The sequence below is a fragment of the Dacryopinax primogenitus genome (genome assembly GCF_000292625.1).
Source record: "Dacryopinax primogenitus strain DJM-731 SS1 chromosome Unknown DACRYscaffold_11, whole genome shotgun sequence".
Classification (NCBI taxonomy): domain Eukaryota; kingdom Fungi; phylum Basidiomycota; class Dacrymycetes; order Dacrymycetales; family Dacrymycetaceae; genus Dacryopinax; species Dacryopinax primogenitus.
Window position 1 is genome coordinate 668352 of NW_024467208.1, and position 21314 is coordinate 689665.

General features: G+C 53.6%; 7 protein-coding genes and 1 non-coding gene across 8 annotated transcripts; 3 read left to right on the forward strand and 5 right to left on the reverse strand.

The window, feature by feature from the left end:
* Positions 1 to 8: 8 nt before the first annotated feature.
* DACRYDRAFT_108410 (uncharacterized protein) lies at positions 9 to 709 on the forward strand (the record flags this gene model as incomplete). The annotated part of the gene is made up of 3 exons (XM_040768645.1): positions 9 to 168; positions 222 to 284; positions 333 to 709. Coding segments are annotated over 3 exons (600 nt in total), but the record flags the coding sequence as incomplete, so codon positions are not given.
* Positions 710 to 3257: 2548 nt separating this feature from the next.
* Positions 3258 to 3357, reverse strand: DACRYDRAFT_t42. Its single transcript has one exon. It is a non-coding gene; the product is annotated as a tRNA-Thr (tRNA).
* A 76-nt stretch (positions 3358 to 3433) lies between these two features.
* On the reverse strand, positions 3434 to 6442 carry DACRYDRAFT_80550 (Cas1p-domain-containing protein; the record flags this gene model as incomplete). The annotated part of the gene is made up of 5 exons (XM_040776452.1): positions 3434 to 4922; positions 4969 to 5229; positions 5276 to 6142; positions 6198 to 6281; positions 6340 to 6442. The coding sequence occupies 5 exons, from the start codon at positions 6440 to 6442 to the stop codon at positions 3610 to 3612; spliced, it is 2628 nt and encodes an 875-aa protein (XP_040627978.1). The 3' UTR covers positions 3434 to 3609.
* Positions 6443 to 6817: 375 nt separating this feature from the next.
* On the forward strand, positions 6818 to 7512 carry DACRYDRAFT_116899 (uncharacterized protein; the record flags this gene model as incomplete). Its single annotated transcript, XM_040770281.1, has 2 exons — positions 6818 to 6891; positions 6939 to 7512. 2 exons carry the CDS (start codon positions 6818 to 6820, stop codon positions 7459 to 7461), a joined length of 597 nt encoding a protein of 198 aa, XP_040627979.1. The 3' UTR covers positions 7462 to 7512.
* Positions 7513 to 7569: 57 nt separating this feature from the next.
* On the reverse strand, positions 7570 to 9354 carry DACRYDRAFT_108413 (ACN9-domain-containing protein; the record flags this gene model as incomplete). The annotated part of the gene is made up of 5 exons (XM_040768646.1): positions 7570 to 7835; positions 7887 to 7966; positions 8033 to 8066; positions 8933 to 9010; positions 9087 to 9354. The coding sequence occupies 5 exons, from the start codon at positions 9352 to 9354 to the stop codon at positions 7570 to 7572; spliced, it is 726 nt and encodes a 241-aa protein (XP_040627980.1).
* Positions 9355 to 10348: 994 nt separating this feature from the next.
* On the reverse strand, positions 10349 to 13760 carry DACRYDRAFT_116901 (DIL-domain-containing protein; the record flags this gene model as incomplete). The annotated part of the gene is made up of 4 exons (XM_040770282.1): positions 13225 to 13760; positions 12516 to 13171; positions 12313 to 12460; positions 10349 to 12264 (listed from the first exon to the last, which is right to left on the reverse strand). Exons 1-4 carry the CDS (start codon positions 13613 to 13615, stop codon positions 10349 to 10351), a joined length of 3111 nt encoding a protein of 1036 aa, XP_040627981.1. The 5' UTR covers positions 13616 to 13760.
* Positions 13761 to 15058: 1298 nt separating this feature from the next.
* Positions 15059 to 16384, reverse strand: DACRYDRAFT_67863 (N-terminal nucleophile aminohydrolase). The gene is made up of 3 exons (XM_040775861.1): positions 16272 to 16384; positions 16109 to 16225; positions 15059 to 16064 (listed from the first exon to the last, which is right to left on the reverse strand). The coding sequence occupies exons 2-3, from the start codon at positions 16148 to 16150 to the stop codon at positions 15096 to 15098; spliced, it is 1011 nt and encodes a 336-aa protein (XP_040627982.1). The 5' UTR covers positions 16151 to 16225; positions 16272 to 16384; the 3' UTR covers positions 15059 to 15095.
* A 168-nt stretch (positions 16385 to 16552) lies between these two features.
* On the forward strand, positions 16553 to 21290 carry DACRYDRAFT_100593 (nucleoporin-domain-containing protein). Its single transcript, XM_040767469.1, has 12 exons — positions 16553 to 16772; positions 16819 to 16917; positions 16965 to 17061; positions 17109 to 17185; positions 17236 to 17616; positions 17665 to 18991; positions 19048 to 19516; positions 19565 to 20044; positions 20095 to 20237; positions 20286 to 20656; positions 20709 to 20965; positions 21016 to 21290. Exons 1-12 carry the CDS (start codon positions 16589 to 16591, stop codon positions 21247 to 21249), a joined length of 4119 nt encoding a protein of 1372 aa, XP_040627983.1. The 5' UTR covers positions 16553 to 16588; the 3' UTR covers positions 21250 to 21290.
* The last annotated feature ends 24 nt before the right edge of the window (positions 21291 to 21314 follow it).

Consider the following 21314-nt stretch of genomic DNA (forward strand, 5'->3'; position numbering starts at 1 on the left):
GCTGAGGTGCTCCGCAGAGGAAGCTTTCACTAGCCATCTCCCTGATCGGTAATCCGAAAGTGGTGTTGATCGATGAATGGAGCGCTGGTGTCGATGCGGCTACGAAGCGCCAGATGTGGCATACCCTACGCCGAGCTACAGCCGGCAAAGCAGTCGTCCTTACTACCCGTAAGCGAGAACGCACACTTTCCACACATCAGCCATTGACTCGGTTGTCGTAGATTCGATGGAGGAGGCATCAGCTTTGGCGAACAGGGTCGGGATCATAGCTTCGAAGATGCTTGGTATGCTCTTTTGTGCCGAACTCGTTGCCCTGTCTTACACCACAACAGCTATCGACACAGTCCCCGCGCTGTGTGCACGCTACGCAGTGTACGAAGTGCATCTCTCAGCGCGAACAGCAGAGCAGCAAATGCGCGCTCGACAGCTAATCGCAGCCGCTTTCCCAGACGCAAAGCAAGCGGAGGACGTCTCGACACGGTTCGAAATTGCGCTCGAAGATAGGACGCTGGCAGATCTGTTCGAGCGCTTGGCGGAGGTGGAGGCTAGACATGATACAGGTGCGGAAGGGCTGGAGCACACCGTCGAGCGACTTGGGCTCGAGAGCGTATTCCTGAAAGTTGTCAGGGGTGACCAGGATGGAAGACTCGTGGGAGAGGAAGGAGATACAAAACCGGAGAGAAGAAGACGCTGGTGCGGACTGTTCTGACATTGATATGATAGAGACGATCTTCATCGGGAGCTCGGCGGACTCATAGACCATAGATAGACAGATACCTGGACACTAGACGTATCATTATGAACCATTCATGCGCAGTCTACAGAAAGGGAGTGATACACCCGCCAAGGGATTGGAGGGTGAGGGACAGGGTGAGGTCGTGGTTATAGTTCGAGTTATAATGTTATAGTTAAAGTCATTGTTGAAGTGGGTCTACTAACCATCAGTTCTGGTCTGTGTACATGCCTATGGAGCCTCGCTCAGACAGCAAGTCGGATCTACAAACCCACCGTTTGTCTCTGCCAGGCTGTGGCAGAACTCTGGCGACAAATCAACAGGATGCTCATCATGAGGTCGGAACGGTTTTTTTTCTTGCCATGCCTTTGAAGGAATTGATGATCCACCATGAACATGTATGGTCAGAATGAACTGGGCACTGATGGGAGAGTGATTGTCATTTTGTTCAGATCTACTTGAGTGGCGTTGCCTTTCTTGCCTGCATGGTCCAAAAGCAATGAGTTGCACCACTGCCAGAACTTGGAGAGTGGGAGCTGATGGGGCTGTAGCCACTCACACCAACAGCCATCCATATTGGCCTCTTGATCTCCCAGAATTCGATTTGTTTCTTGCATGCAGCTGCCTCCAAAAGTCCTATTGCTCTGGCAATTCTCTCCAACTATTTGGTGCTCACTTCCCCATCCTCATCACAAGATATCTCAGCACCCATCCAGGATTTGTGGAACAGCAACTGCAATGCCTCAGCATCCATGTTCTGCTCCCATGCAAACTTTGTCACAGGCCTTTTGAGTATGGCACACCACTATGCTCAGACAGTGATGAGATACTGGGCATACAATATGGTGTACAACTCAGTCACCTGTCTCTGCTTGCATGCATTGCACTTGATATCAGCAGCCTTACAAGCCTGGTCAATTTTGGAGTGCTCACTCTTCCAGATAATCTTCATTGTCCACCAGGATATCTTTCCCAAGTGCAAAAGTGCTTCAGTAGATGTCCATCAATCACTATGCTCATGAGGAAAGATAGGGTTTTCCTGAGCACACAGATTTAGCTGAGAAGGACATAGAAGCCCATCACACATGGCATGCAGCAATCTATGCTGTAAAGTTTCCACAGCATGATTGAGGAGAGCAAAGTTGTTGGGAGTATCTACTTGACCTGCAAGTTCAGCAACCCATTGCAATGAAATCATCCTCATCACTGCTCTTTGTGAGACCAGTGAACAACCCCACTCTGGTGGGGTGTGTCAGGCCAATATTCCCATGGCTATTTTCAGGCCCTTAGAGACTGTTGCAGGGTACTATGGACCCTCACTACATGGACAATGCACCCCAGCAACAAGCCTTGGCCCACCACGGATACTTGGTATGGTGACTACTATGATTCCCCAGGGGATGGGACCACTTGGATATTTGGCATGAGAACTGCAGGTTTCCCCCACAACAGGATCCACCCATCCAGATATTTGGCATGCCAATGCCTGCCTTAGAGAGGTATCTGGAGACCAGTTTAGTATAGAGTACAGTTTATGGTAGCTAGTATAAGTAGTTTCCAGAAACTCCTCTATCTAGCTTATTCTGCCCCTTTCCGATAGACTTATACAGATCCAATTATCCCCTTGCTGGATAGGCAGATTTGACTTGACTTAGCGGATTCAACTTGACTTATCATGACTTGACCAGACAGACACCAAGCTCCGATTATTGTGTACCAACTTTCAATAGCTCAGCTACAGGCTGACTCCCACAGTTCTACTGACTTTCCCCATCTCTCCCCTCTTTTCTGAGTGAGTTCTCACACACCACCCATCAGACTGATATTTCAGAAGGTTAGATCACCAAGCAAGAAACAGCCAGCAGAATATGATTTCCCTTCTCCAGTAAGTAGTGTCCTCTCAGGCACTGTGATGAGAATGAATGCCAATATACCTATAGGTCTCCATGAAGAGGCATGAGATTGCCAGGGGCAAGAACAATGAGGAGGTAGAGGAATCTGATGGGCATGTGGCAGATACCTTTGTTCCCTCAGAAGTGAGCTCAGATGAGGTTTCCTTGGATGCCCCCCCAGTTACCAACAGGAAACCCAGGAAACCCAGAACATCTGCAAGGGTGCATGCCTGTGCTCAATGATTCAGATGCCCAAGCTGCTGGTGGAATGAGTTGTGCATTATTTGCTTTCTTGGGTCACTTGCTAGGGCTTGGGAGTGATGAAGATGTCACAACCCTGGATACCCCAGTCATCAGAGTGTTGCACCTTGGGAAATGACAGATCTCTCCTACTGTAACTTCTTTTCTCGCTGTCATTGACTATGGTTGGTCAAGAGAAACAGAGGGGAGATGAAAGACATGTGCCGTGACTTTTCTGGTCCCTGGTTCAAGACTGTGTTATATGTGGCTGTAAGGGGTGGAAACAAAATTCCCGTGTCAAGGCTCTCGGAATACTTTTGGCTGACTTCATTTGGTGAAGTTTGGTGCATTACGGAGCGCTTCTCATATACTAAAGAGACAAAAAGGCACTCTGCCCACTACAGGAGTCGATCCTGTGACCTTTTGTTGCAACTACGCGTGACCAATCACATTCCGTACAAGACAAACGCTCTACCACTGAGCTAAGAGGGCGAACCTGTTGGCCTACCGCCTAAGAGACCTGAGGCTAAAACCTATGAGTATTCCAACCTCAGGACTCTATAGGCCTTTTGTAGGGAAACTGTACACTAGTCATCCACACTCATGTGTAATGTCCGCAACACGTCCATGCCTGAAACTGCGTTGTATGGCATAGTCCTTCGTACCGTTTTCGCTTTTTTCACTCCTCACCGACCTCGTTCCGCCCTCGGTTGCCCAAACCTAACCTCCTTTCGCCCATCGCACTCACTCCACCGGCCAAATCAAGTTAAACCCCCACAAGACCAACAAGATCCCCCCAATTCGAAACCTCAAGTCGTCTTTGAACGCCTTGATCAGCGGGTGCACTGTCTGCCCAGACACAGGCGACGGAGGAGGCGGATGGCCGTGCGTGTGTGTGTGTTCGTGCGGATGCGGGTGTGGATGGGCGTGCAGATTCGGACTCGTCACCCCATTCTCCACCTGTCCTTCCACCTCCAGCTTGCCCTCGCTCACAGCGGACAACGGGATCTCCTCCTCCCTGACCACCCCATTCGCCCTCTCCCCTTGCGCTACTCTCGGGTTGCCCACCTCCCCCACCCCCGGCCCAAGACGCTGCGTCGGCAATCCCTTCTCCTTGTCCTTTCCCAGCACCCAGGCCGTCAACACCCCCGTCGCGCCTGCTACTCTCCAGCTCAACCATCCAAACCCGAGACTCACGAGTACCAGATTCGCCCACCTCCAGCTGTGGGGTAGCACGATCAGCAGTCCCTTCGTGTCACCCGCCAGAAGGAGATGATACTGCAGAATAAAGGTTTCGAGAGATATCTTGCCGATGAATGCGAATAGCCGGGAGTGGGAGGAACGTAGTGAGGGAGTGAGGTTGCGCAGGAGGACAAAGGCCGTTATGGGGAGGAAGGAGACGTAGGGGTGGTAGGCGTTGTACACGAGCTTGGTCTCCCTTGTCAGTTCGAACCAGAAGAACCAGGCAAGCGTAGCGAGTGAAAGGACGGCAGCGAAGCGCTTCGCGATGGGGAAGAATGTGTGTTCGGCTAGCCGGTGTTGGGTGAACTTGAGTGTGCAGAGCGCGGTCAGCGCTCCGAGCCAAACGATCCATAGGTCGAGCGAGACGCGGAAAGTCCACTCTCTCGCGTTCCATGGCAGGCGGAAAACCTTTCGAAGGAGGGCAAAGAGCGCCTCGTTCACCCAGGCGTTATACATACTGAGCGCGACCAGTGCTGCTGATGCTGCCATCTTGGGGAGGAGGAAGAGCAGCCGGTCGTTGTACTTCGCCCCCACGAGCATCGTAAAGTAGATAACAAGGAACCAAAACGACACGAGCGGAGCGAAGTAGTAGAAGAGGTAGTCCGTGTTCATCACGTACGCCAAGGCGACGGTGAGCATGTTGAGCCTGACAAGAACCTGTGCGATGCGCGTGAAGGAGTAGTCGGCCTTGCGGTAGTAGAAGTGGAAGTGCCCGTAGCCGGTCATGAATAGGTAGGCGGCGACGAGCACGCGTACGGGGTTGTAAATTCCTGAGATTTGAGAGCCGCCGTAGTAATGGTACACGAGGATGATGACTAGAGAAAGGGTCAGCATTTTCTCAGAAAAAGGGGAGAGGCGCACTCTGCATCCAGCCCTTCCATTCATCCGTCTGGTCACGATTCAAGAACCCGGCATCCTTCTCCCCCCACTTGAGCGTCCCCACCCCGGCACCCAATCCCAACAAAAGCAGCCCAAAGAACCAGACAGTGTCAAACTGCTTCTGCTCTTTGTCCCAGAGAGGAGTCCGGTCCGCGAGATAGCAGAGGAGGACGGAGAGCCCGAAGATGGAGAGTTGATGCTGTGCGTCGCCGGAGGGGAAGAAGCTTCTCAGCAGGGGCCGCTCTGTGCTGCGGTCAACAATTTCCTCTCTGGTAATTGGAGGACGTACCCCTTTTTGAGATCCAGAGTCGTGCAAGCAGGCCCCACCCAGCCACGCAGAAGATCATCAGGCCCTGTACGAACCCAGGCAAGGGATACGGCCTGCAGCAAGTCCTATCCCAGGGAAACTTTTGCTTCAGAAGCCTGTTACACCTCCTATTTAGGAGGACCTGGATCTGGGTAACCAAGACCTGCTGGGCGAAATGCAGGCCGTCTTCGGTCTGCGCCGGGTCGAGCATGTCGTTGAATACTTGCGGAAGAACAACTTCCCCGGCTGGGAGGTCGCCATGTTCTTCCTTTAACTCTGGGGCACCAGAGCGTGAGGACCATGTCCAGCTGCTGGGGGCTCGGACGCGCTGCCTCAGGTCAGAGTTCATCGCTGCTACGTCCGAGGGCCGGATAGTGCGTCTTCGTTCTGGGTTGAGCTTGGAATATACCGGGGTCTCAACGGGGAGGAAGAAGAGTTCGTCTGCAACTCCCTGGGCGGAATGGAGCAGGGAGAAAGTGTTGTCGAGCATCTTTTCCCATGCTGGGAGCCCGCCGCTCGTCGGGTTGCGGAGGTACCATAATCCGCTGCCGAGGACCAACAGCGCAGGGGGCTTCCCGCGTGAAGGAGTGGTAAGCACCTCCTTCGTCCTGCTCGAATTGAGATAGGGATCCCAGACAAACTCCACACTGAGGCTCATAGCGCTCGAAACGAGGGAATAATCGGTATGTTTCCCCCCATCGCTCGGATGTGTTGAGGGTAATAACGGGTCGGCGAGGTGCGCAAAGGTGAAGAAGAGTTGGCGGACCGTGCTGTCGCCTAAGAAGACGACGCGCCGGTTTTTGAGGCAGGGGGAGAGGGTGGCTGGGATGTAGGTGTTGAGCATGCAGCCTGCGTTCCGTGACGTGAGCTGCAGGCAAGGGAGGGAGGGGAGGGGAGGACGTACCCTCCGGCTGCCAGTTCTTGAACCCAGAGTCTAACCATCTTCCTTTTGTAACAAGCGAATGACAATGATCTCTGTCGGCCCAATCTACTCATACACACCCAGGATCAGCCACACGACACCCAGTCCGATAGATGGGACGAACCAATAAGCCCAAGCCTCAGAACGCCTGTAAGGAGCGTGACGGCTAATGTGAGTGTGCAGAGGTATTGAGGCCATAGAGGAGGAGGACGTTTGGCTGGGGGCATGGTAGGTGGTGGGAGGGAGGAGAGATGGAAGGGCGCTTATTTTATGTTGACGCGCTCAGACCGGGGATAATCAGAGGAGCGGTGCGACTAGTGCTTGTACTCTGACTAGTAGACGGTGACAGTCAAGCAAAGTACTAGTTGCTCATCGTCTATTTGTGCGTCCACGCCGTCTTGGCCGTTGAGCATTCGACCCTTTGTGGCGGCGGGTGGGGCTGATAATCACAATGAGGTAATGATGCACTAGCACCTCCGAGTATCCCGTCATCTTGTTCAACGACGACGACGACAACGACAGCTATAATCACGACGGTGACTAGACTTCAACAACGACTTTGACTATAACATTACAACTTGAACTACAACCACCACCTCACCATGTCCCTCACCCTCCAATCCCTCCAGTTGCACACACAAACACCGCAAGACGCACCTCCAATGCTCGCAACTCTGTACGTCTCCTCATCGCCTCCCAATACCACTAACATCCTTTCCACAGTAACCTACTCTACCCCTCCTCTTCGACCTCGCTCGCATCAAGTTTCTCTCCCGAGACTCTCACCCTCCATCCTCCAGCTTCACTTCCTCCTCCAGCTGCCGCTACTCAGCTTCGAGGGCTCGTACTCGCCGCACAGAAAGTAGCATCCCAAGCGATCATAGGCAGCGTTCTAGCCGGAGGAGGAAGCGAATCAGATGAGTACGGCGATATAGGCCTCTGGATTCCCAGCCCCGATTCCACTACGCTCGGAGCTCAGGAAATAGGGCAAGAGTTAGTCAAGCAGCTCCAGCTGACCGTCTGGTCTGGAGCGGAGCTCACTCCCCGTCCTCCTTCACTTCCCCTGCCTTGGGAAACTATCCCCGCTCCCGTGTCCAAGCCCTTGTTGGAAGGGCTTGCACAGTTGCAAGAGCCTGTATCCTTCACTCTGCAGCTTGATGGTGCAGAGGGAGACACGCCGGTGGTCTTGTTGGGAAAGATGGAGGGCGGATGGGGTGGTTTAATCGCAGCCGGGGTTTGGTCCTAGTTGCTCGTGGTGGATAAGAAGGAAGAGGGATGTATGCTGTAATAATACAAATGCAATTCGAACCGTTTGGTGTTGCGTCCTTTGTCCTTGCAGCCTCACGTAGTCGACCTACTCCTTCCCCTGTCCCTCTTTCCCACCGCCCTGCTCCCCGTTCTTCTCTCCGACACTCCAAACCTCCTCCACCACTCTCCTCACCTCCCAAATCTGCCCCACCTGTTCCCCGCTCATCTTCCCCAATACTCCTCCCAGCTTCTCCCCCCTCACACCACCCTCCTCCTTCGCCTGGGCCTGGATAGTGCGCAGGTAAGACATCCATTGGGTCTGGAAACCAAGGATGTGAAGGGGGTTGGTGGTGTCTTTGTGTAGGCGAAATTCTGGGAGGAGGTGAGCGACCAACAGAGCGCTGGCGAGCACTGAGGACGAACCGGACTTGACATAAGAGTCTCCAAGACCTCGCATATCCTTCGGTAACGACCTGTGAGCTCGCAGAAGGGCTCTGTATAGCCTATCACCCGGTTAGCATCCCGGCATTCGAGGTCAAAGTAGGCCGAGGAACCAGGAGGGGACGTACGGGATTAGAGCGAGCTGAGAAGCGCTGGACTTTGCTGTTTGAGGATTCAGTGGCCGGGAAGTGAGCGACTGCGCAAGGTGGGGTATAGTTGGTCGCATTCTGCTGCTCTGATGCTCGAGATGGGCTGGGAGGGAAGATACAAGATATGAAGCAGTGGGAATGATGATAATGCGAAATTTCAGCAACGAAAGGGTCTCGATGTTTTTTTTGGCTGCTTTTGTATGTACTACCACAACCCCGAAGCTGCTTCTCTCTACTTATACTTCTAGAACTTCTCGGTTCTCGCAAATACGTATCACGCATTCCGATTAGATGTTTCACTCTTTCAGTAGCCTGCTGTAGTGCTCGTACAGAACCTGCCGGAGAACGCCGCTTGTGTCTGGCCACCCTCGATCCACGGAGGGAGATATAATCAGAAAACTCATGGAACAAAAGGGAAACCTAAAGATAATATGTTCTTTGCAGAACACTCCGCTCTTTGTCCTGTGCAAGAAGCTGGTCAGCGGACCTTCCACATAGCCAACCCGGTACATCTGATGTCCATGCAGATGTCACCCTTTACTGACCCCCGCGAGTTCAGATGGCGGATTAAATCGCAGGAAATATCTTGTAGTTAGTTTCGAATCTATGTCCCAATGGATCGAGGGCCCCAGACAGGCTGATGTTGGTGAATATTTGCACACCAACAGTCTCGAAGTCAAGAGCCCCTCCAGAGCCATCCGAGCTCACTCTATGTATATGGGTAACAGTTCATTCAACATTGGACCTTACGGATACAGCATGCTAGTGCGAAATGAGATATGACCCCCGGCCTAGTCCCACAGCGTATTTACTAGCAGAACCCGCTATCTCGTTTTGCGTGCCTTTGTACCGATAGAAAAACAAAACAAAATGCCATACCTGACGCTGAGGCTTGTGCCACCGGAAAGTGCATGTCGTAGTTGGTATGGGATTGCATGAGTGTGGGCGGAACTAAGCCTAGGAGAGGTGAGCATCAACCACCTGCGCACCGTCCGGCTTACCCAGCTGAGCCGGCAGCCCAGCTAGTTCCTACCCTCCCTCCTCCCCTCCCTTCCTCTTGCATCCCGAGCCCTTGCCTCGCGTGCTATTCTCTCCCCTTCCTTCGCCTCCAAATACTTCCCAATAAGGTACTGCACCAGCTCTCTCGAGTACCGTTTCAACGCTTCCTGTTCTTCGTCGAGCTCTGGCTCAGGTTCAGGGGAATATTCGTCGTGGTAGAAAGATGTGTCCTCTGGTTCGGAGTGGATGTGGTTCGGCTGGTGTGGGTGGCCGGTTGAGCGGGTCGCGGCGTAGGAAGTCATCGTACTAAGGCAGGGTTGGACTGAAGGGCTCGAATATTCCAGAGAATAATGGAGAGGTGAGTGCAAAATGATAAGAGTATCGAAAGGGTTGGCACGGTGAAGGGCCCCAATGGGGTAATCGGATGCCACTCGTCGTTGGCGAAATTCGTGGGGCAATCGAGGATGAGCGAATGAGCGCCAATGACACCTTTTGCGCGTCAACCAGCCTTGCTCCAAGGCGTCTCCCAATAAAATGTCGGAAGAGGCCTTCTGGCACGGAGCTCCTGGTGAAGGGAGCAGAGGGGAGGTGGCAGAGAGTGAACCGGCCCTCCAGAGCCACTCCAGCACTCCGCGGCTCCTCATCTAAGCCCCCCATTCACACTCGCCAGCAGTTCCAGGCCCCACCTACCCGTGCCATACCCTGACAAATTCAGGAGCATCACACGCCTTGCGTGCCCGTGCGTCATTGCTTGCGTCCTCATGAGGCCATCTCCCATCGGTTGCTTCCATTCCTTCTCTGGAGATCAAGTCCCGCGCCCCCTAAGAGCGGTTCATAGCCACCAACCAGTATTCCTTAGTACAGGAGGTGCCTGAGTACAGGTGTCAGAGTTTGATCCACTGAGATCGGCGGCTGCCAGGGAAAAACCTCCCGGTCAGCCCAGCTGCATGGCCATCTGCCCAAGCTGAGCCAGACGACGAAGCCCACGGCTAAGTCCATCAATAGTTAGACATCAGCATGCCACCTTCCCGCTACACGGCCCTTCTCAAGAGGACGAAGAACATAAAGAGCTTAAAGTGTGGAGCGCAGTTTCAGCAAGTGATGTCACCATCAACCACTCATGTGCCGGAAGCGAGTTTCCCCGGAGGCATCTCCCTCATTGGGGCGGGTCGTTCCCGATGAGGCGAATGTAGGGGTTTTTCCCTTAGGTGTTTGCCTTTCGTGTTTAATGGATTATGTATGATATACCAAAGGGAATCAGTCCCACAAATCGAATAGAAAGGCAGATGCAACAACTCATCCTCCAAACGTCCCACTGGTCTTCCTGTCCGGCTTAACGGTAATATCGCTCCCGTCCCTTCTCTTCCTTCTCAGTTTTCTTCGTATAGTAACCTTGGAATGTACGCTGGTCGTCCTCAGTAACTCCACTTTGTCTTCCTCCGGTTCTTCGGGGAGAGGTGAAGCAGGCGGAGTGTGGAAGGCGTCTTCTCCCGGCGGTGGCTCAATGACTGGAGGAATGGAGGGCGGGTCCGAAGGTTGAGGTGTGAGAAGTGACGATTCTCCAGAGCTTCTTGTCTTCCCCTGCAGCATCTCTGGCACCGCTTCCTCTTCATCATCCTCCTCCGGCAGCCCTTCGCGGAGTGTATGCAGCCTCAACCCCTTATTCAAATCCGCCAACGTGCTGTCCCTCTCCTGAAGCAAGTCGAACTCCACCTGCTCAACCTCGTTCTCCTCCTCTTCCTCACTATCCAACGCGGCAGCCTTGACGTACTTGTTCCCCCTGTAGTCTTCCCAGAATACACCAGGGGAGAGAGCATCGATCCACTGTGGTAAGAGAGTCCAGGTGTCCCGCAATGCCCTCGCGGAACGCCGCTTCCATTCCATCTGTTTTGACGAGCGGGTAGAGACGATACTAGCCATTGATGCTGCGCTCGTCGGTCGCCCCGGGACGGTAAGAAACGCCGAAGTGGGGGAAGTGAAGCTCGGATTCCAGGAATCCCCAGGCTCTGCCATAAGGTGCCTCACCCCCGTAGGCCAGAAAACATGCAGTATGTAGGTCGCGTTCTGCAGTTCGCCAACAGCCATAGGTGCTTGAGGCGGCACCCAATCGGCCATTGTCGTCTCCCCATCAAAAAGGGCATCGATCGCTTCTTGCGCACGGCGCATCTCGGCCTGCTCGTCCGTCGCAGAAAATTGGCCGGTTTCCACTAGCCCGGGAATGAACCCAGCCTCGCTGCTACCTCCATCTGATCGTTCCCTCTCCCGTGCCTCCATATCCTTGCGCATACTCTCCACGCCGATCCTGAGCCGGCGCCTTTCCCAGTCCCGCTGCATCTGTTGCAGGTACTGATTACACTCCTCGTTCATGTGGCTCTCGCCCACCTCGTACCGATAGTCCCGCACGGCCTTGCGCATCTGGAGCGGGTTGATCCTGCGCAAGGTTTGGACAGTGGCAATCAGGTCCGAGAACTGGTCGATCTGACTACAGCATTGGAGCCATTGAAGGAGCTGGGAGAGCGGCTCAAAGTGCTTCGATACGAGACTTCTTGGGAGTCCCTCTCTACTTGTCCAGTCCTCGAGAGTGCTAATATTCATCCGAATCTGGAGAGCGCGACTGCGACACAAATACTTGCTTCGCGAGATGACTTTGTTGAACATGTCCGCGTGCATCCAGACGAAGATCTGGGAGAAGATCTGGATAATGTATGCAGGGTTGAGACCGTACAATCGGAGTACGCGGAGCAGGGAGGAAAACAACGTTATGAGCGTTCGCGGGGAATCGATATCCGGCTCGTCTTTTGAAGAAGGGGAGAAGTTTCCCGGTCCAGGTGGTGTCCGTGGTCGGGAATGAGATACGGCTTTTCGGAGCTCGGCGAAAACCTTGGGCTCGGCGCTGGCACGAGCAATGTTGCCCCCTGCTTGGGCGGCAATGTCCGTTATTGATGAGGATTTGGGGGGCGGACGAGGCGGATCTTTAGGTGGTAAAGGTGGTGGGACGGCTTGTTTCGGTGTACCGGGCTTGGAGGAAGGGGAGTTGTTTGCTGATGCCGGTTTCTTCAGTCGGAGGGTGTCCCGCACCCCTTTCAGGAAGGTCCATTCGCCTTCGTATTGAGGAAGATCAAACCCTTGGTCCGGACCGAGAGGCGTGAAATCCAACATTGTCGAATCGATTAGGGGTGCCATTCGATGTTCGACCGATCTGACGATGCCGTCTAGAGGGCCGTCAGGAAAAATATGCATACAACGAAGCGGCAACGTACTGTAGATGTAATCGAGTAACTCTAGCGCGACTCCAACGTGCTCGAAGTCATCTGCCCAACCGGAGACGAGCTTGTCGGTCCGAAGTAGATACATGAGCAGGGTGACGTTGAACGCCCAAAAGGCAAGGATCGGGACATCGTTGGTGTTCTACAGAGGGATGAGCCGTCAACTTTAAATTAACTCTATACAATGAGCCGCGTACCAAAATGATATCCTCAATCCTGCTCAGTCCTCCTAGCAGTACCTCGTCAAACCAATCTTCGTCTGCCTGGGCGATCGCGAATCGGCCACAGAGCCAGAGCACATGCGCCGGCAGGGACCTCCTTGATACGGGGTTGAGAGTAGGCTTCTGTTGATCGATGAGATGCATCAGGAACCCTTGCAGCGAGGGAAGGGAGAAAGCAAGCATGCTCTCCCATGACGAAGGCGGGGAGAGAACGTCTTCCTCGTCCGAGTCTGAGTCCCACATCATCATATCCTCGTCGCCATCCAATTCGTCCTCTTCGTCATCCTCCCCCCAGCCTCCCAGACCCCAGGTCATCAGGCATTTCCGCCGCTCCTCGAGCCACTCCTTCTTCTCCTCTGAACGGCGTCTTTCGGCCTCCCGCTGCTCGCGTTTCATCCGCTCTTTCATCGCTCCCACGCCCATAGCATCTTCTAACATGAGTATGATGCCTTCCCGCCCGGGTAAGGGGGTGTGAGCGGAGATGACGTCTAATGGTGTCAGGCCATTGCGGTTTGTGCGTGCGTTTAGGAGATCTTCTGTGCGCAGACCATGGGATGTGCAGTGTTGAAGCATGTAAGTGATGAGCGTTGGGGGTGCCATCAATGCAGCATAATGAAACGGTGTCCATCCAGCTACAAAGTGGTTGAATAAATGGAACGAAACAAGCAGTTGATGGACAACATACCGTTGTCACCCTTCTCGATGCTCGCCCCAGCAACGAGCAGCATCCTACAACATTCCTCTCTGTCCATCTCCCTCTCCGCATCCTCCGTCCCAAACCCCATCATAGCGATCGTCAGAACCCCTCTTCCATCTTCATCCGCTATAGTCAGGTCCAGCGAAGGCTTGGCAGTCGGGTCATTAAGGAGGAATATGAGCAGTGCGATGTCTGCGAACAGCAGGGCATGCCGGAGTGCGTGGCTGGCAAGTGCTCGTTTCTGAGAGACGCTGAGGTGATCGGGATCACCAAGAAGCGGTAATAAGTCCACAGGCTTGGGCTGCAAAGGTGCGAGATCAGGCTCGAATCTCAAGGACGACACGGATGGCGAGACGGAAATGATGGAAGATACAGACATGGTTGGGATGCTGCTCCTACAGTGCTGATGGCGACAGGTACGTAAGGAAGGTCGGTGTCCGTTTGCGGTATTATGTTGCTCGTCGTCGACAGGGTATTATGCGAGATGGATAACTAGGATGAGCATAGAGCGCTGTATATACGTCGTGATGGCGGTGGTATCTCAGGATGGTGAAGGGGCAGACACGCATAGGGGACGCGTCGACAAAGTCCCCATCTGTGAAGAGCTCATCGCATTCGGCTGAATGCCACAAGCTATTCAACAAAATTCACTTTATCACACTGCTGCTAAACACCGGTAGATAGTATTGTAATAAACATTGGATATTGCCTGAGATAGGTATACCGCAGATCCGAGCAACACTTCCCTTCCTCCGCACTGCAGAATGCGGTGTAGGATATTCCTCTCTCGGACTGCGGGGTCGTTTCCAGAAAGGCAACTTGACATAAGACATATCCAAAATAGACCAAAAAAAGGGAAAGGCAGTGTGACTAGTTGTATATCTTTGTACTGGGCGATGACTGTTCGCTGTCTGGGACCATGTGTTGAGTGCGTGGGTGCTGCGGTGTGCTCGGCTCGCCTTGAGGTGAACGTCATACATGGACAGATAAATTAATTTTATTTGTCCGATAAATAGACAAAGGAGAATGATGGTCAAGAAATAACAGATGGCGCGAAGTGGCATTGTTGCAGAAGAAATAGAGCCCAAAGTGTTCACAGCCAGAATCCACGCTTTCGCCATAAAAGCTCTGACGCAAAAAAGAATGGATCTAATGACTTCTGCTCGCGGCTCCGAGCTGTCCTCCCATCCGCAGAGGGTGGCAAATCCACTGCGCTAAGGGGGCACACTACCCCTTTCTCAATTCGCTCTTTTAAGTACTCCTCAAATAACTTCTCAGTAAGAAATGGATCTCTTAACTTATTGGTCGCGGTGTCGATCTGCTACTTTCCCATCCGTGAGATTGGCAACCTTGCGGAAGGGCGCACGCTTTTGCCCCGTCGTTCGAGGGTGTCATCCACGTCCAGTTGATATTGCACATTGTTCTTTGGTAACGGACAATGTCAGTCGCGTCGGGGCATGACTGCACGTGAGGCTGGACGCGTCCAAGAAATTGGGGGGGAAATGAAGCAGGAAAATATTGATGAGTACTAGTGTTGAAGAGGCACGAGATTAGGAGCGGTAGATGACACCTGCGTCCCATAGTCTGGTGTCTGCATTTCCCCTCGCCTGATTTCGCTGGATTCCGAAAGCAGTTGGCATGTCGAGCCTATATATGTCTCAAGAGATCAGGCCGCTCGCCGGGTACACTCTGCATAAGTACCGTCCACATCCTAGATCTACTTTTCAACCTGCTCCACCTCAACCGAAGTTATTGCGTGTTTAGTGCCAGTAAACCTGTTCACATCGCAGACGATATAGTAACAACAATTTTATTCGGCTTTCAAATTTCAATCCAGATCACACCAGTCATAGCTCAAATTACAGCACCACCGGCTCGACCGTAACGTTCATATCCTCATCCACCATCACCGCCATATTCTTGCCGATTAATTTCCAGTCCTGCTGCCTATACGTGGTCGGCTCGCTAGCGACGATCACATGCTTCCCATGCTCTTCCGTCTTCCTCCCCGCAGGGATCCCGTTCTCGACATCGGCATTCAAGAGCGCTGCTTCGCCGTTCGGATGATCAGGGTATTTTCGGTTCAAGGTTGCGCCGGCTTGGGTGGAGTAGTACAGACTGGGAGGCTGCTCGACCTCGTGGTTCCTGAAGCGGACAGCGACGAGCTGGTCCCCATCCGTCGTGCACAGGTTGAGCGAATTTGCTTGCGCCTTCTCAGGGCCGAGCTGTTTCTGCAGGAGGAGGACAGTGCCGATCGCCCGATCCAGCGCGCGTTTCATCTCCTGCAGAGGGTACTTGCGCTCCCAGTCCTCGCCCAGGTAGGTCATGTACAGCGCAGCGACATGCTCGCTGTCCGTACTTCCCTGCACTGCGGCGTGCGCCTTGGGGCTCATGAGAGCAGTCATCTCCCGACGTATATCGGTGAAATTTGCAACTGTGCCGTTATGCATGAAAAGATGGCGCCCGAACGCAAAAGGGTGGTTGTTGTACATGTGTACCGCGCTCGTCGCCATCCTGATATGGGCGAGGACGCAGAGCGCAGAGGTGTTCGCGCAAAGAGACTGGAAGTTCGCGTCGTTCCCAGGAGGTTGGATCGTCTTGTATATCATTGGTCTCGCGCCTTCAGCTTCGCCGTATTCGTCCCTGACCCAGGAGTAGAAGCCAACACCAGTACCATCGGTGTTGTGGAGGATGTTGCGGAGCTTGATCTCGGCTTGCTCTTGTTTTTGCGTTTCGCCGGGCATGTGGTGGAAGAGGTGAGGGAGGTAGTGATCGTTCACCTGCTTTGTGAGAGCGTGCTGGGGACGTATGAGGATGTCTTCCAGCAACTGGGAAGGGTCAGTTGGGACCGGGAGGGAGAAGGAGGACGTACGCAAGGCTCTGTGTTGCTAATGTAGGCGAACCAGCGGCACATTGTGTATGTTCAAGATGATGTGAGGGGGTAGAGTGGGATGCTAGCTGTCAGGATATTGAAGGTTATTTATATGACCTGAGTATTGGTTAGCGGTGATGGGTGCCGTCAACCTGAAGCTTACCGATCTATAAATTGAGGCAATGTCCCCCCTCCAGCAAACATGTTTCAGGCGCCATTTATAGTGCTCGAAGCTATGTGGGGTGCGACCGGTTGGTTACTGACCCTCTTCGGTCGTATGGCCGAGTTCACACGAGCAAGGAGGAGTAACGGTCCAATTACTTGTGACCTCATAGAAATAGACCCTCTAAGGACCCCAGAACACCACTCACGGGGTCCACACACGCGCTTTTCCTCCGCCACTCCGCGTACCTTGCCACCCGGTGTTGAATACGCACTCGACCCTCATCACTTTCTGGGACTCGCTGTCGAGCAAGGCAAATGGCCTCTGTGTTCACTAGCTCAGTCCTGTCGGTACCTAACCAACGCCCTGTTCCCAAGACGATACCCAGTCAGGGCGAGTCGAGCGCTCTGCGTGCTGTGGAAGGTACAAGGCAGACAGTCAACAGCGCGCTCGCAAAGGATGTGCAGGACACGCAGGCTGATTTGTATTCAGTGTTAAGTAGTGAGTGAGATCCGTATAAAGGGAAGGCGGTGCTTATGCGGTATAGATGCGCCCGCGGAGTATACGACGCTGAGGAACGAGTCCTGGCTCCCATATTTTGTTAAACACGAAATCAGGCCGCCACCGGATATAGACGCTGGTTTCCGTGCGCAGCTTTCTTTTTGCGTTAGCTTATCACTTACCCGGTTATAGAGGATGGTGTCTCCTACCGGATGGGGCTATTACCCCAGATGAACCTTGCGTGGTGGGCAAGTGGCAGCAGAGTCGTATTATGGGACTACTTGTTACCGTTTGTCTCGCTCCATGTTATCGAGGCATGCTGTTCACTCTATTCAGAGCGCCTAACAACTTAACCGTACTGGCCGATATGGAATATCCAGTCACCTCTGTTGCCCTCGTAAAACCCCGACGAAGTGCGTTTCCCGTACCGCTATGAGTATCCTCTGACTGTCTGTCACCCCAGATGTTTACCAAGCCACTGTCTCCTGGGTCCTCCTGGTCGTAACCTCCGCACGTATCATCTTCCACGCACTTCATCAATCCACTCTCCCGTCCAACCTCACTAGTGGCGCTCAATCCCAGCCCTGGGAGATCTACGACAGCGATCTATCCGTCGACACCACCTCTTACGGGGAGATGACAAGCGTGTGCGGAACAGACGACGGGAGGATCTTCATGTGCGGTGCGAGGGACGGGTGTGTGTACGAGCTGGTGTATAGGAGGACAGAGAGCTGGGGGGTCATACCTTTCGTTACGCGAGGAGCGAGGTATGAGCTCTTGAATCGAAGCGTGCCTATGGGAACGTCGCTTTATCCCGCGTTCCTGCTAGGAGGCCCGAAGCACGGTTCGTGCCGTCCATCATTCTAGTAGACATACTGACCCCGTGGAGCAGACCTCGTCCGCCTGCTTGCTGTGGACCCAAAGCGGAACGTCTTATATGCGCTCACAAACCAAGAAGACATCTCCGTCTACTATCTCGGCACGCCCACCCCCGCGAATCAGGAAGCAAGCCTGCACTTCAGCGCGCCCTTCACAGCCAAGAACATTTATACCACCGCACTGACGCAGTCCCCCTCCAACCCCGGGCTGCCCAATAAGCAATCCTTCCATATCGCCTCTCTTGTACCTACTCTGCCTCAGGAAAGCAAGTACATCCACCTGATCGCCGTAACCACCGCTGGGCTGCGTCTGTACTTCACCTTCTTCCGCCGGAACTTGTATGTCATCAGCAGCCCGCCTTACCCGACGCCAAACGGTGCACCCGCAGCCCTGGACCTTATGTTCATCCGCTCTCCACCTGCAATACCATATGACGCTGTTGTCCCGCGCACAGACCCGACATGGTACGGCCGTCAAAGACCAACGCAGCCACAACAACCCCAAGGGTACACATTCTCCTTCAATCAAGTGAACAGCGCTACTCTCTGTTCCTCCGACTTCCTGATCGGTCAAGCGCTGCCCAAAACAGGCGCATCAGCCTTCTCCAAAGCCGTTGTTCTCGCCTGCTCGCCCGATCTTGGCCGGCTCTTCAGGTACAATGCTGACCCTAACCCGATGTCTGGCGGTTCGGGGCTGTACAGTACTCTCTCACCCGCTCAGCGCCCACCTCTCACAGAATCGTGGACCGTCCTCCCGCTCGACGGGCTCACGCACGGTATTGCCCCCCTGTCTACGCCCGCATTCATCCTCTACGCTCCAGACAGCGCCAGCGTAACCAGCGAGATGCTGAGCATGTTCACCGCCCCTGCACAGCAGTATGTCGTGCTCACCACCGCGGCGGCGTATGTGCTCCAGCACCGAAGACCGGTGGACGTCCTTCGCGCTCTGGTAGAACGATCCAGCCGGTCGGGGAGCGAAGATGATGTTCAGCAATTCCATGATGTTTTTGGAAAAGACCAGAGCTGCGCCATGGCCCTTGCTCTAGCTTGCGGGAACACGCTCACCCTCCGGGACTGGACGCCGCCTAACGTGCCTACTAATGCGGGGCAAGTGAGCACCTTGAGCAGGTACTCCATGTCCTTCGAGCCGCAGATGCAGGGGCAGGGCGTGGAGCTCCTTGCTGGGAGGCTGTTCCAGCGATGGGGCGGACATCCGATTAGGCTCAGGATGGGGACCACACAGGATGAGGGGACGATGTTGTTTAGCGGGAAGTACCAGGGGTTGACCATCTATGTTAGTAGGCTGATGAGGCCGCTTTGGAAAGAGAAAGTTGCTGCTGTGTGAGTCTTTTTATGCTCATGAGTCAGAATGGCGCTGATAAGCGTTGTGGGAACAGCGTTGCAGGCAAATTCCAGACAAATGTGACGATGAGCACGCTCTCCCAAGTTCAGACAGAACTGACAAACCTCAACCTCTTCATGGACCGCGAGATGGGCTTATTCGAGATCTTTACTTCCGACGGGCCGGCAGACGATGTCGCCCGTGAACGAGAGCTCGCGGCGTGCAGATCGCTCAAAGCGTTGGTTTCTCGCACTATTGAGGCTATCGCCTTCGTCATGCTCATGATCGACTTTGGGCTACATGATGTTATGCTCCAATGTGATCAGCGAGTGCGCGATTTGCTCCCCAAGATGAGCTACGAGGAGCTGCTGGTTACGGAACAGGGGACGGAAGCGGCTCGCGCGCTGGTCAATGCGATTATCAATCATCAGATCTCCCAGCAACGGAGTGTGGATGCGGTCAGCGACGTGCTCCACAAAAAGTGCGGATCGTTCTGCAGCCCAGAGCAGGTCGTCGTATACAAGGTATGTCGGCTGAGTGGTCCGAGTGTTAGAAACTGACAAGTTCTCGAGGGCTATGAAAGCATTCGCCTAGCACGGCAAGAGCTTACGGCTCAACGCATCACCCACCTGCAAGAGTCCCTGCGGCTGTTCTCCCAGGCGGCTCGTGCACTCACACCAGAGAAGCTTACCGAATACTGCAAAGAATACTGCGACCTCGGATTCCCTCAGGGTGCGATCGGACTTCCTCTTGTCTGTGCGAGAGAATGGGATGCCTTCTCGGAAGGCGCCGCTTACTTCGCAGCTGGCAAGCCGCAGAATGATCCCCGCTCGTATCGCTATGCACAGAGGGAAGCGGCATATAAATGCGCTTTGGACAGCCTGAAGATGTTCGACGACCGGGTACAGCAGGCTGCTGACCCTGCGGTTGCAGATGCGGACCGGCTTCGCAATGCTGCTTATGCGCTTGCGCTCCAGTCGGAGGACGAGATCTTCCACTATAGCTTGTATCAGTGGTTTGTAGATAATGGGCAGGAGACGCGATTGCTCGAGGTGCGTTTTAACCTGTGGTTCGCCTCACATCTCGCTAAACTTGTCCTTAGTTGCACACACCTTTCATCGAAATTTTCCTCACGCAACCTCCACCTCTGCTATGGAAGCACGAGCTCTTATGGCAATTCTACGTCCGCAACAACCGATCCACCGAAGCCGCATATATCCTCAACGAGATGGCTTACAGCACAGAGTAAGTCCATGCGGGATGGTATGAAAGCACAGCTGACTTTGCCCCAAGTGACTCCCTCACCCTGGAGCAGCGGATATCGTATCTCTCTCGAGCGGTGAGCAATGCCAAGTCGTTGTCTGCCCCGGCACCCGTAGGAGATCAAAGCCCCGTCGAATTCCTGACGGATCTTGAAGAACGGCTGGAAGTCGCTCAGTTGCAAGCTGAGACCTACTCTCGATTGCAACAACAGCTCGGGAGAGACACGGCTTCTCTCGATGCCCTGAAGAAGCTAGGGTCTCAGCTATGGACCATTACCGATCTATGGCAGCAATTTGCAATGCCATACGATATGGACTTCATCAAGCTTCTCATTCTTCATGTTTCAAACCATTCCGATCTTAATCTTGTTATGGGAACATGGCGGAGGATCTTTGAGACAGGTAATATATTACAGCTGAACCTGCGAGTTTGAAACTGATAACGCCCTTGCAGCGAAAGAGACTGCTGCATCTCAGGGCAGAGCGGCCCACGATTATATTGCCGATTCCGTTGTGCGGTATGGCCAGCGACTATACCCGTCTAATGTTGCATTCCCCTTGGATCTGCTACTTGATGAACTGCTACGATACCAATACGAAAACAAGGATACCGCCTCGATTCCATCGGCATGGGCATGCAAAATGTTCGTCGATGTCCAAGTCGACTGGCGAACGCTATTTGACCTCCTCGAGGCTATCTATGCCGATCACGTACGTTGCCTTTTATGTTCTCTCGGCGTCCTTCTGACCATGAACCTCAGTCTTCCCCGCCATGGAGCACGCCAGAAGGACAAGAATTCCTGCGCCTTGAGATTGCTGAATATCTATCGCTTTGGTTCATAAAAGAGTCCAGCCCTGGTGCATTACAATCATCAACAGAATTCCCGGTGTCCTTCGTGGACCAGAAGGTTGGAGAGTACATGAACGTGCAGACTTCAGAGCTGGGTCGCAAGATCCTGTTGGAGCTGAGCAAGGCTCTCAGACGTATCTACTGATGCACAATGACCACATATTACACTAATTGCATAATGTAATCCAAGCAACCAGGATATGAGTGCGT